At 39.4% G+C, this 13,404-nt stretch overlaps 2 protein-coding genes across 2 annotated transcripts in view; both read right to left on the bottom strand.

Moving 5' to 3' along the window:
• ptprj (protein tyrosine phosphatase, receptor type J) overlaps positions 1 to 7,664 on the bottom strand; it is a 35,135-nt gene extending 27,471 nt beyond the window's left edge. The window contains exons 1-2 of the mRNA XM_022754454.1: positions 7,584 to 7,664; positions 7,176 to 7,436 (exon numbers count right to left, since the gene is read on the bottom strand). The gene's annotated coding sequence lies outside the window, so the exon portion shown is untranslated. The remainder of the gene's footprint in view (positions 1 to 7,175; positions 7,437 to 7,583) is intronic.
• LOC111228653 (receptor-type tyrosine-protein phosphatase H-like) overlaps positions 1 to 13,404 on the bottom strand; it is a 30,744-nt gene that overhangs the window by 5,804 nt on the left and 11,536 nt on the right. The window contains exons 2-4 of the mRNA XM_022754647.1: positions 8,773 to 8,794; positions 8,344 to 8,538; positions 7,816 to 8,076 (exon numbers count right to left, since the gene is read on the bottom strand). Of these exons, the coding sequence (XP_022610368.1) occupies positions 7,816 to 8,076; positions 8,344 to 8,538; positions 8,773 to 8,794 (478 nt within the window). The remainder of the gene's footprint in view (positions 1 to 7,815; positions 8,077 to 8,343; positions 8,539 to 8,772; positions 8,795 to 13,404) is intronic.

A 13,404-nucleotide genomic window follows, 5' to 3' on the forward strand; every position in this document is an offset into this window, starting at 1 on the left:
AGAGAGAGATAAACCGCTTACTTACTTGTGTAAATTAGTAACAGCAGTGCTCTGTCCTTTAGTATGGTTGTCATCGTGCCACTGCAGTAACATTTATTTTATACTGGACACCAGCAGTCAGGTTCTAATGGTCATAGATGTTTCCGAAAAACATTTTCAGTGGCTACTGAAATTTCGCATCTGTTCCACTGCCAGTGGGTTATAGAAGGAGCCTGTTCTCCTTCTGGTTCTCCAGGTTCAGCAGACACAGAGGATGTGGTGATGCTTTGTGACAGTGAAGATTTTCTGACTAAGTTCAGGCCCTGTGATGCAGGAATAAATACACGGTGAGGAAGAGGAGAAAGAAAACTCATGACTGTGGCAGTACAAAATAGGAGAGTGGCCAGAAGTACCATAACAAACTACCAACAGCAAAAAGCTGTAATTCAAAATAGATAAAATGTGTTTACTTTGTGACTGAGGTGAATTGTAAGGGTCTCCTTATGTCTCATTTTCTCCAGCAACAGCTGTGACGTGAACTTGTGTAGGTTAGTACTAATAGATCAGCTCTGACAGCACAGAGGCAAAGTTATCATTTGTGTATGTAGTCAATCAGCATCTTCCACCATTGTGCACTCCACCTGTAATGAACACCTCACCAGGAGGTGAGGTCCAGTTCAACAGAAGATGGGAGGAGGTGTTTTTGGGAACAAATATGAAGGTTTCCATTATACCTGGTCCTATCAGGAGGAGGAGAGGAGAGGAGGCGAGGGGAGAGGAGAGGGAGAGGAGAGGAGAGGAAGGGGAGAGGAGAGGAGAGGAGGGGAGAGGTAGGAGAGGGAAGATGGACGTGGGACTTAAACTACCGTACATTTATTTGTGATGTTGTCTGTTGGTTACAAAAAGCACATCAGTAACATTCATATATTAAATGTGGGATTTTATTGTTCTGATCCTCATGAAAAAAACTTTTCTATCATTTATTGTTTTGTGATGTAATAAAAACACAAAACGGGGGTGAGCCACCATGGAAAAAAAATTCAGAAAAAATCATATTCATCATCTTACTTGTATGATGAAAAATCTGTGCCATTTCACTTTCTGTTTGTTATCCTCCAGCCACTGCTATGACAGGTAAAATTGTAATTCACTCGCAAGGCAGTCAGTCCGTGATGTTTTAGTTTTGTTTCAGTGATAGTGACCTCTCCTTGTTGTTGAAATCGCATTTAGTCCCTGTACTCTATAGAGAAGCGAGCGCTTTCCCTTTGGTTCCAGTCCAACATCACATACACTGAGGATGTGGTGACGTTAGATGGAGCCACTGAGTTTACAGACACTTCAGGCTCTGTGAGGGAATTGTGTTAAACTGGTTAAAATAGAGAGTTTTTCATCATTTCAATCAGCATCTCTTTGAAAATCTTTTAAATTAGTAGTAACAGTGAAAACATGAGACATGCCGTGCTGCCAGCCAAAGGTTGATCAAAGCTTGTCTTCCATGGCCACGCTTGGAAAGTTCATTTCAGCATCCCCTTTAAACATCGGACTTTTTTCATGTACCACATATTCTTAAGGATGACATCCCAGGAGATCATCCTTAACAGGTGACCAAACCCCCTCGTCTGACTTGTGTCATAACAGAGAAAAGGCAGCTTGACATAGAGACTGACTTTCCACTGCACAATGAAAAGTGAATCAACTCTGTGTTGACGACTCATTTCAGCTTGCTGTTATCCACACCTCATTCTCTCAGTCCCTATCTAGAATCTTTAGCCAGAGCTACGGAGCAAAAAAAAAACTGGACCAACAAAATAAAACATTTGCCTCACTGCTGAACTCTCTGATCATCATGTGATCCAGTTCAACAGCATCACTGAAGCTGATGCCCAAACACAGCCTCAGTACAACCAACAACTGTTCACCCTCCTGTGAGGATACAACCCTGATACACCTGAACTTCTCCTTTGAGAGGACTTGTTATTCCACACCTGGAGTTCTCTCCACCAGGTCTCCTCAGCAGACCTCCTGATCAGTATCAACACATTTAAACGCTACTTACTTGTGTACTGAGTAAACAGCAGTGGTCTGTCCCTTAGTATGGTTGTCATCTGCCATGCAGTAACATTTATTTAATACTGGACACCAGCAGTCAGGTTACTAATGGTCATAGATGTTTCAGACACATTTTCAGTGGCACTGAAATTTCCATCTGTCCACTCCACTGTATAGAAGGAGCTGCTTCCTTCTGGTTCATTCCAGTTCACAGACACAGAGGATGTGGTGATGTTTGTGACAGTGAGATTTCTGACTAGTTCAGGCCCTGTGATGCAGGATAAATACAACGGTGAGGAAGAGGAGAAAGAAAACTCATGACTGTGGCAAGTACAAATAGGACAGTGCAGACACCCATAACAAACAACTACAAACAGCAAAAAGCTGTAATTCAAATAGATAAATGTGTTTACTTGTGACTGAGGTGAATGTGTAAGGGTCTCCTTCTGTCTCATTGTCTCCAGCAACAGCTGTGACGGTGATTGTGTAGTTAGTACCAGAGATCAGCTCTGACAGCACAGCAAAAGTTATCATTTGTGTATGTAGTCATCAGCACTCCACCATTGTGCCACTCCAACCTGTACATGAAACACCTCACCAGGAGGTGAGGTCCAGTTTCACAGAGATTGGAGGAGGTGTTTTGGGACACAATATGATGGTTTCCAATTATACCTGGTCTATACAGGAGAGGAGAGGAGAGGGAGAAGGAGAGGAGAGGAGAGGAGAGGAGAGGAGAGAGGGGAGGAGAGAGAGGGAGAGGAGGAGGAGAGAGAGAGGAGAGAGGAGGGGGACAGGACGTTGGGACTTAAACCTAGTAACATTTATTTGTGATGTGTCTTTATTGGTTACACAAAAGCACAATTTTCAGTAAACATTCATATATTAAATGTTGGATTTTTTGTTTTCTGACATCCTCATAGAAAAATAACTTTTCTATCATTTTGGTTTTGGTGATGTAATAAAACACAGAAGGGGTAGAAGCACACAATTGACAGAAAAATCATATTCAGTATAAATCTTTGCTACTTTGTATGATGAAAATCTTGTGCCATTTTCAACTTTCTGTGTTGGTTAATTCCAGCCACTGCTATGACAGTAAACTGTCATTCACTTCCAGCAGAGTCAGCTCAAGTGTGTTTAAGGTTTGTTTCCTGCAGCTGATAGTGACCCCTTTACGTTAAGTGATCCTTAGTCACTGGTACTGCAGTAGAGGAAGGAGGCCTTTCCTTTGGTTCAGTCCACATCACATACAACCTGTACGGATGTGGTGACGTTAGTGGACGACTGTATGTTCAGACTATTCAGGCTCTTGGTGAGGGAAAATTGTTGTTAATGGGTAAATAAGAGTTCTTTTATCATTTCATCAAGCACTCTACTTAAAATCGTTTAAATTAGTATAGTAACAGTGGAAAACATTAGGAGACAGCTGCTCCATGCAAAGTGATTCAACGCTGCCCTCCATCCAGCTGGAGTTCATTTAGCTTATCTCTTTTTAAACATTCGACTTTTTATGTAGCACATTTTAAGGCAGACACCCAGGGTATCCTTAAACAGGTGACCAAACCCCCTGTCTGACTTGTGTCATAACAGAGAAAAGGCAGCTTGACATAGAGACTGACTTTCCAGTGCACAATGAAAAGTGAATTCAACTCTGTGTTGACGACTCATTTCAGCTGCTGTATCAGACTCATTCTCTCAGTCTACTATCTAGAATTTTAGCCAGAGCTACGGAGCAAAAACAAAAACTGGACCACAAAAAATACAAACATCTTGCCTCACTGCTGAACTCTCTGATCATCACTGTGATCAGGTTGCAACAGCATCACTGAAGCTGATGCCCAACACAGCCTAGTACAACCAACAACTGTCTCACTCACCTCCTGTGGGATACAACCTGATAACCTGAACTTCTCCTTTTGAAGAGGACTTGTTATTCCATCACTGGACTTCTCTATATTACCCTGAATGTCGTCCTGCTTTGATCATTTGCAGAGTCTTCTCCACAGGTCCTCAGCAGACCTCCTGACAGTAATCGACCACATTTAACGACGTTACTTACTTGTGTAAGTTAAGTACAGTAGGTGCTCTGTCCTTTAGTATGGTTGTCATCTGCCACTGCAGTAAACATTTATTTATACTGTGACACCAGCAGTCAGGTTACTAATGGTCATAGATGTTTCAGACACATTTTTCAGTGGCACTGAAATTTCCATCTGTCCACTCCACTGTATGTGGAGCTGCTTTCTTCTGGTTCACCTCCAGTTACACAGACACAGAGGATGTGGTGACGTTTGTTGACAGTGAGATTTCTGACTAGTTCAGGCCCTGTGATGCAGGATAATATCACACGTGTAGGAAGAGGAGAAAGAAAACTCATGTGACTGTGGCTAAGTACAAAATAAGGACAGTGCTAGCCAGCCCATACAAAAACTACAACAGCAAACAGCTGTAATTCAAATTAGAGTAAATGTTGTTTACTTTGTGACTGAGGTGAATGTGTAAGGGTCCTCCTTCTGTCTCATTTGTTGCCAGCAGACAGCTGTGACGGTGAATTGTGTAGTTAGTTACCAGGATAGCTCTGACAGCACAGCAAAGTTATCATTTGTGTATGTTAGTCATAGCACTCCACCATTTGTGCACTACCAACCTTGTACATGAACACTCACCAGGAGGTGAGGTTCCAGTTTCACAGAGATGGAGGAGTGTTTTGGGAACCTATATATTGATAGGGTTTCCAACTTATACCTGGTTTCTTATATCGAGAGAGAGGAGAGGAAAGAGAGAGGAGGAGGGAGAGTGAGGAGAGGAGAGGAGGAGGAGAGGAGATGGAGTAGAGAGGAGAGGACGTGGGACTTTAAACCTAGTAACATTTTATTTGTGATGTGTTGTTTGTGTTACAAAAGCACATCAGTAACATTCATCATACTTAAATGTGGATTTTAATTGTTTTCTGATCTCCATGAAAATAAACTTTTCTATCATATTGTTTTGTGATGTTTAAACATTACTAAAAGGGTGTTAGAGAGCCCATGATCAGAAAATCTATATATATCCATCTACTTGTATGATGAAAAGATCTGTGCCATTGTCACTTTCTGTTTGGTTTATCTCCAGCCATGCTATGACAAGTAAAATTGTAATTTCACTCGCAAGCGAGTCAGCTCAGTGATGGTTTAGTTTTTGTTTCCGTTGATAGTGACCTCCTGGTTTAGTTATCCATTAGTCCACTGTATCCATTATAAAGAGAGCGCTTCCTTCTTGGGTGATCAGTCCACATGCACCATTAACACTTGGAGTGATGTGGTGATCGTTTAGTGGACACTGAGGTTAAGGGACTAACTTCAGGCTCATGTAGAGAAGCTGATTTAGATGGGTATGAAAAATCAGTATGAGTTTTTTAATTTGGTACAATTTAAGGTTATTATCATTTTCAAAGCATGCTACTTTGAAATCTTTTAATAGGTTAGTAATCAGTGAACATGGAACATGGCTGCGTTCCAGACAAAGTGATCAAGCTGGCTTCCATCGCGAGCTGGAAGTTTACATTTTAGCAATCCTTTTTTTAAACATCGACTTTTTCATGTATCGCCACATTCTTAAGGCAGACACCGGGTATCCTTTAACAGGTGACCAACCCCTTCGTTTGTACTTTGTGTCATAACAGAGAAAAGGAGCTTTGACATAGAGACTGATTGTCCAGTGCACAATGAAAAGTGAATTTCAATCTGTGTTTGACGACTCAGTTATTCAGCTGCCTGTATCAAACCTCATTCTCTCAGTCTCCTATCTAGAATCTTTTAGTCCAGAGTGCTACGGAGCAAAACAAAACTTGACCACAAAAATACAAACATTTGCATCACTGCTGAACTCTTGATCATCACTATGGATGTCCAGTTCAACACAGCAATCACTTGAAGCCTGATGCCCAACACAGCCTCAAGTACAACCAAACAACATGTTCTCACACCTCCGTGAGATACAACCTTTGAATCACCTGAAACTTTCTTCTTTGAGAGGACTTGTTATTCCACCTGGAGTCTTCTCCACCGTCTTTGCTCAGCAGACCTCCTGACAGTATCACCAATTTAAACGCTTACATTACTTGTGTAATGAGTAACAAGCAGTGGTCTGTCCCTTGTATGGTTGTCATCTGCCACTGCAGTACATTTATTTTAATACTGGACCCAGCAGTCAGGTTACTAATGGTCATAGATGTTTCAGACACATTTTCAGTGGCACTGAAATTTCATCTGCAACTCCACTGTATAGAAGGGAGCTGCTTCTTCTGGTTTCCCAACGTTCACAGACACAAGAGGATGTGGTGACGTTTGTGACAGTTGAGATTTCTGACTAGTTCAGGCCCTGTGATGCAGGATAAAATACACGGTGAGGAAGAGGAGAAAGAAAACTCATTGACTGTGGCAAGTACTAAATAGGACAGTGCAGACACCCATACAAACAAACTACAAACAGCAAAAAGCTGTATTTCAAAATAGATAAATGTGTTTACTTGTGACTGAGGTGAATGTCGTAAGGGTCTCCTTCTGTCTCATTTGTCTCCAGCCAACAGCTGTGACGGTGATTGTGTAGTTAGTACCAGAGATCAGCTATGACAGCACAGCAAAGTTTATCATTTGTGTATGTAGTCATCAGCACTTCACCATTGTGCACTGCCAACTGCTCATTGAACACCTCACCGAGGGGTGAGGTCCAGTTCACAGAGATGGAGGAGGTTGTTTTGGGACACAATATGATGGTTTACCAATTATACCTGGTCCTAATAACAGGCGAAGGAGGGGAGAGGAGAGGAGAGGAGAGGAGAGGAGAGGAGAGGAGAGGAGAGGAATAGAGAGGAGAGGAATAGAGAGGAGAGGAGGGGACAGGACGTGGGACTTAAACCTAGTAACATTTATTTGTGACTGAGGTGAATGTGTAAGGGTCTCCTTCTGTCTCATTGTCTCCAGCAACAGCTGTGATGGTGATTGTGTATTTAGTACCAGAGATCAGCTCTGACAGCACATCAAAGGTAAAATTTGTGTATCTAGTCATGGAAGTAAAATCTCTCACACTTAATTATGATTTGCCTATTGGTTACAAAAAGCAGCAGACCTCCTGATGTTATAAACCACATTTAAACGCTTACTTACTTGTGTAATTAGTAACAGTAGTGCTCTGTCCCTTAGTATGGTTGTCATCTGCCACTGCAGTAACATTTATTTTATACTGGACACCAGCAGTCAGGTTACTAATGGTCTTAAATGTTTCAGACACATTTTCAGTGGCACTGAAATTTCCATCTGTCCACTCCACTGTATAGAAGGAGCTGTTTCCTTCTGGTTCACTCCAGTTCACAGACACAGAGGATGTGGTGACGTTTGTGACAGTGAGATTTCTGACTAGTTCAGGCCCTGTGATGCAGGATAAATACATGGTGAGGAAGAGGAGAAAGAAAACTCATGACTGTGGCAAGTACTAAATAGGACAGTGCAGACACCCATACAAACAAACTACAAACAGCAAAAAGCTGTAATTCAAAATAGATAAAATGTGTTTACTTGTGACTGAGGTGAATGTGTAAGGGTCTCCTTCTGTCTTATTGTCTCCAGCAACAGCTGTGACGGTGATTGTGTATTTAGTACCAGAGATCAGCTCTGACAGCACAGCAAAGTTATCATTTGTGTATCTAGTCATTGAAGTAAAATCTGTCACTTAATTATGATTTGCCTATTGGTTACAAAAAGCAGCAGACCTCCTGATGTTATGAACCACATTTAAACGCTTACTTACTTGTGTACTGAGTAACAGCAGTGGTCTGTCCCTTAGTATGGTTGTCATCTGCCACTGCAGTAACAATTATTTTATACCGGTCACCAGCAGTCAGGTTACTAATGGTCATAGATGTTTCAGACACATTTTCAGTGGCACTGAAATTTCCATCTGTCCACTCCACTGTATAGAAGGAGCTGTTTCCTTCTGGTTCACTCCAGTTCACAGACACAGAGGATGTGGTGACGTTTGTGACAGTGAGATTTCTGACAATTTCAGGCACTGTGAATGACAGAGGTGGGTGGGGGAAAGAATTAACATTTTAGATAGTCATTACTCATTATCAGTGTGACATGTTGTTATCATCTGTGTATTAGATATAGTATCTGTAGTGTATTCCTACTGAGTACACTTTCTTCACAGTCAGACATAATGAATTTCTAGCAAAGCTGTAGGTTCTATACTGTCTAAAGTCATTATTTTAGTCATGTTTTAGCTGACAGATTAGTGTCTGGAATATAAGAGATTCAATAAAGTAAAGAGACTTACTCAATGTGACGTTTGCACAGCAGGATGAGCAATTAATTAAGATTTCATAGACAGCTCCAGGAATCAGACCATTTAGAAAACTGTCTCCAGAGATATTATTCCCAGTGGATAAGGTGCAGTTTGGTGTAGGTACATGTCTGACTGTTGTTGTTGTCACTGTTAATGCTTCTGTTACATTGCTGTCACATTTCATTTCTAAAGGACAGAAGAGCAAAAAAAACAAGAAGAACAAGAAATGAGCACAGATTTTAAAAGGATAAATTTCTGGAAAAACAATGCAGATATACAGTATTAACAGATGATGTAATTAACAAGCATATATCAAATGCAAAAACAGTATTGTGTGAGAACTTATATTTATTTATATGCAGAGACAAATGAACATGATTGTAACTCACTCAACAGAATAAAGAGACAGTTTGTACATACCAACACATTCTGCATGGGAGTTCTGTGGAGATGAGGGCAGAGAAAAACAAAGTAAATCATTTTGCACCAGCAGAGGTCAGCATTCAGTTTTCAACAGCTTTAAACCGTCAACCAGAAACTCAACCACCTGTTCAATGTCACCGAGCATCAGTGAATATAGCAACGACCTGCGGAACAAGTCTGTGAAGTCTGAATTAAAATCATTAAATTTAATTATTGTTGAATGGATAGTGTTTCCTCAGTTTCTTAAATGCCAGCATTTTGTAACCCCGTGTCACATGTGAATGCTGCGAACTGTTGTCCTTCTCATGAACAAAAATGTGGTACATCTGCACAAAGGATAAACCACAAATTTTGAGTTCCGCATCAGCTCTTTACATAGTCCTTATAGCAGCTTCGTCCTTGCTGTAATTCTCTTTATGGCTTCCAAGAAAACAAAGCATCTAATTGGTCACAGCTGAAGTTGATATAAGAAAGCAGGACCATATAGCCAGATTTTTAAGACTGAGGTCATGAGTCCAGCTTCAATGCAACCTAATTATTAGTATTTTTCATATTTTATTTATTCTGTTACTGTTGTTTTTTCTGTAAATTCAGCTAATATGAAGCTCTAAATATTGTTTCAAAGCCTTTCCACACTCCCAGGAATTAAATCTGGTGGATAAATACTGAGCCTTTCATAGCGCTGGATATCAAATCTTAAAACAAGTGACAATTATAGTCACTGTCAAATACTTGGTTAGATGCTTAGGCTTGTTTACTTATACACTGGTCAAACATTTACTAATTTAAATCAGAAAACTTTATTACTTATATATATATTACTTATATTTTATCATTTCATAGGCACACATATTGATATCCAGCCCAAGTTTATTTATTATTATTTATTTAATTTATTTTTTGCTGCTCCAAAAGCTGTCAAATTTAAGTATATGGTATCTAAACATAGAGGAATCAGCCTGTAAAATAAACCCAATGTGTAAATTTTTAATAGGAAAATATTAGCTCCAACCAAATTTCTAAAACCCACATATTCATGTAATTCATATGGATACAAACAGCGAAAAAAACATAAACTGTTTTCATCTTATTCATCAAGACACGTCATTTTCAGTGGTGGAAACAAACATACAAAATCTCAAGATTATGGAGTAAAGTCTCATTACAACTGATGATTGTGTGTCAGTTAGTACAAACAAGGAAGTAGACCCTGGTAATATTCGCCTATCAGTAATCATTGTGTGTTCCCAGGTAATCTTCAATGTTGGTACTAAAGTACTGTTGAGAATAAAGTTCTTCCTCCTTGTAAGATTACACCTAGATATCTCACATCTCCAGCTCCAAAACAACTATAAACAAATGGTGATCACAGTAAACAATAACAAACGTGAACATACATATACACATACAACATCATGTCCATACAACTCAAACTCCGCATTTCTGCTGTGGTTATCACTTGTATCCTGTTATCAGGCCTAAACACACAGCTCGGACTCCACATTACTTATTAGCCAAACTTAAACAGACCACAGTGACTCACTGGCATGTTACCTTTCAGTCATGTTTACCACACAGCTAAACATTAAATACATGGCATCATTGCTCAAACCTCCATTATTCTCTCCCAAACAAAGATGACAGATCACAAGTCAATCATTAACTCCCAACAATGGCAGAATAGACTTTACCTTCATTCATTAGAGTGAAGCAATTTCAAACACTTTCTCTTATGTTCAGAGTTATACTTGTATTGCAAACCTTGCATAACATGCTTTGGCGATACTGTAATTAATTGTAAAAAGCAAATGTGAATTAGAAGTTTCATATGGAAAAGAGCATTATAGATAAAATAGACCTAAAAACTCCAAAACCGTCAGACCAGGAAGCTGAGAAAGAAAAGGTCCATTCTGTATTAAGTATTGTCCCTTCCACCCACCCATCCCTGGAGACCGGTGTCCTCCCCATAATTTTTCCTTTTCTATTCACAGCAGAGACCCTGCCCTTCCTCCCAATCCTCTGAGACTCTATTCTTCTTTTTAAAGTACAAGGGTGCCACACACTGAGTTGCGCACAAGGGGTTCAAGGGTTAGGTACTCTTTGAGGACCTGATGGAGAGTCTTTACATAGTGTTTGAGAGGGCCACAATAGAATATGCTATGTGTTGAAAAACATTATCACCATGTCATTATGACAGTTAAATAAACTATGATTTATATGTGTGTATTATTTTTTACTTTTTATATATCAATAGCAGTATATGTGAGGAAGTGTTCATCTGGATGACCATACTTCTGCTGTTTGTGCAATGTGGTGGCACAGCTAAGATTCACACTATCGCCCTGTCAGAGAAAGTGGAAATGGGTGTTTGAGAATTTCTCAGTATCCAAAATTTGTCCAAACACTTTAGCAAGAATTCACTCTTTGCTAATTTTCACATATATGGCATTTGTGGCATTTTCAACATTCTACTGTATTTTCTTTGCAAATGCATCAGTAGTATTGATGTATTGCTAACAAATTCCTGCATTGTCATGACACTATGTGGGTGAAGATCTTGAATTAATAGACATAGACGTTACCTAAAATGCCACTTGGGAGAGTGATAACTATAGTTTGCGCTAACATGTTCTTATGATCCTGTGGAGAACAGAATTTAGCCACTCATATCCACAGTCATATAAAGAATATGACTGATAATAACAATATTTTTCTTATTGTCAAAAAATAAATGAAACAATAACCAGATGAGTGTTCACTTTGCAACAAAAGCCTCATATAATATTAGCTTACAGTATTCCTCTGTGTCATAGAGCTGCAGTGTTGCCCAAAAACTCATACTGTAAATTAATAAACCGCACCTTTTCTTGGGATTCATTCACATATTAAGTATAAGTATATTCAAGCCAGTTAAGGAGTAAGCATCTCTGTCCAGGACAGCCAACTGTTCTGGAGAGAGATGTACTCACGCTAACTCCTTCCACCAGGGCTGCGGTTGTATGAGCTAAAAGATGAAAAAAAATGTAGGCCTATTACCGAGTTTATTACTAGCTAGTTTCTTTTGACATAATTAGAGCTGAACCACACAGATTTGAGGAATGTCATACCTGGTTAGCCCTTTGTGTCAACCTTAGAAACAACAGGCTAAACAAGAAGGTGCTGCATATAGCTTCACATGCTAACCCAACTAAACTTCAAAAACATAACCCTATCAAAACATAAAGTAACATATTAAACTTGTCAATTTTAAGTGTGTGTGTAATGAGGTCACTTGCCTTAATAATCCCACACAGAAATCTATCACCAAATTCGGCAGCTCTAGCTTTTAGCCTCTTTTAGCTCTCCGACCCTGCTTAGCTTTCAAACTTCCCATATGGTTCTGTATCATCACTCTCTTCAACCCTATTTCCAATAGAAGCAAGCAGACGTTTTCAACAAAATATTTTGACAAACACACTGAGTGTATTTTTACTAAAATGTCCAAAACCAAACTGCAGAAAGACAGGTTTGATAGCAGGATGTAGCTAACAGGAATGTAGCAGCTAATGGTTCAGATACTTTTCTCAGGAGTTGCAGACCAAAACAGAGCACAGAGGAGAGTAAATATTGGACTTACACTACGGTCTTCAGGTGGAAATATGACTCTAAACAATTGGGATGTGTAAATGGGAAACTGTTTGCAAATATGTTAGTCATAGCGACCTAATTAGTTGAAAACAGTTCATTTTAAGGGCTGACATTAACTTGTCATCACAGAAAACATACATGTTTAAAAAACAATATTAATTACGGCTGCATTCAATTTAAGTGTGACAGAAAGCCATGTCAGTGAGTTTGTATGCACAATACCACAGGCCAAGACCTAAAAAACTTAAGTGGACTGCATGATTACAGTAATGTTGTTTATTACATCTGTGCTTTTCTTGCTGTGTACTGTAGAGATGCCATGAAAAAAATATAAATATATTTGGTGGGGGTATTTTCAATACTATCATTGGGAGTCACCACAGACATACATTTTTGAAAGTTACCCATATGGCTTAATATAAATTGTATTCTTTTTTTTTTAATCGTGGCCAGGTTAATTGGATTTAGTTCAAAATCTGTATTGTTGTTGATTAACATTAGTATATGGTGCCGACGACGAGTGAAACTTACCGACTCTTGTCACACTTTATGAATCAGTATTTCAATCCACGTTGGTGTTGTTTTTTTCTCTTCAAACCTCAGCAACAGATATGTTTAGTAGTTGGTAGGTGTATAGCCTACAGTATACAGTGAACTCTATTTAAGATGGTTTAATTTATTGGTATAGTACATAAATTTAGTAAACGCAGCAAAACTGCACCACTGTCTGTGTCTGTGTATCGTAATGACTTCACTCCACTGAACATGGTAAAGGTCACATTCCAGTATGTGAAAGCTGCATCTCGCATGTTTTCATTCAAACATTCATGTTAAACTGACCTCTGGGATGCAACTTCTCTGAGCCATGACTCCCAAATGTTTCATTTTCCTTGGCCCTCTTCCTAAGAGTCACTTATTTTCTCCTGACTAAATAAACAAAACAACGTCTCAAGCCATTATGCCTTGGCACGGGCTCAGAGAGCAGTAAAGTCCCAAAGTCTC

This window comes from Seriola dumerili, unplaced genomic scaffold, assembly GCF_002260705.1.
Source record: "Seriola dumerili isolate Sdu_G_001 unplaced genomic scaffold, Sdu_1.0 BDQW01000219.1, whole genome shotgun sequence".
Taxonomy (NCBI): Eukaryota; Metazoa; Chordata; class Actinopteri; order Carangiformes; family Carangidae; genus Seriola; species Seriola dumerili.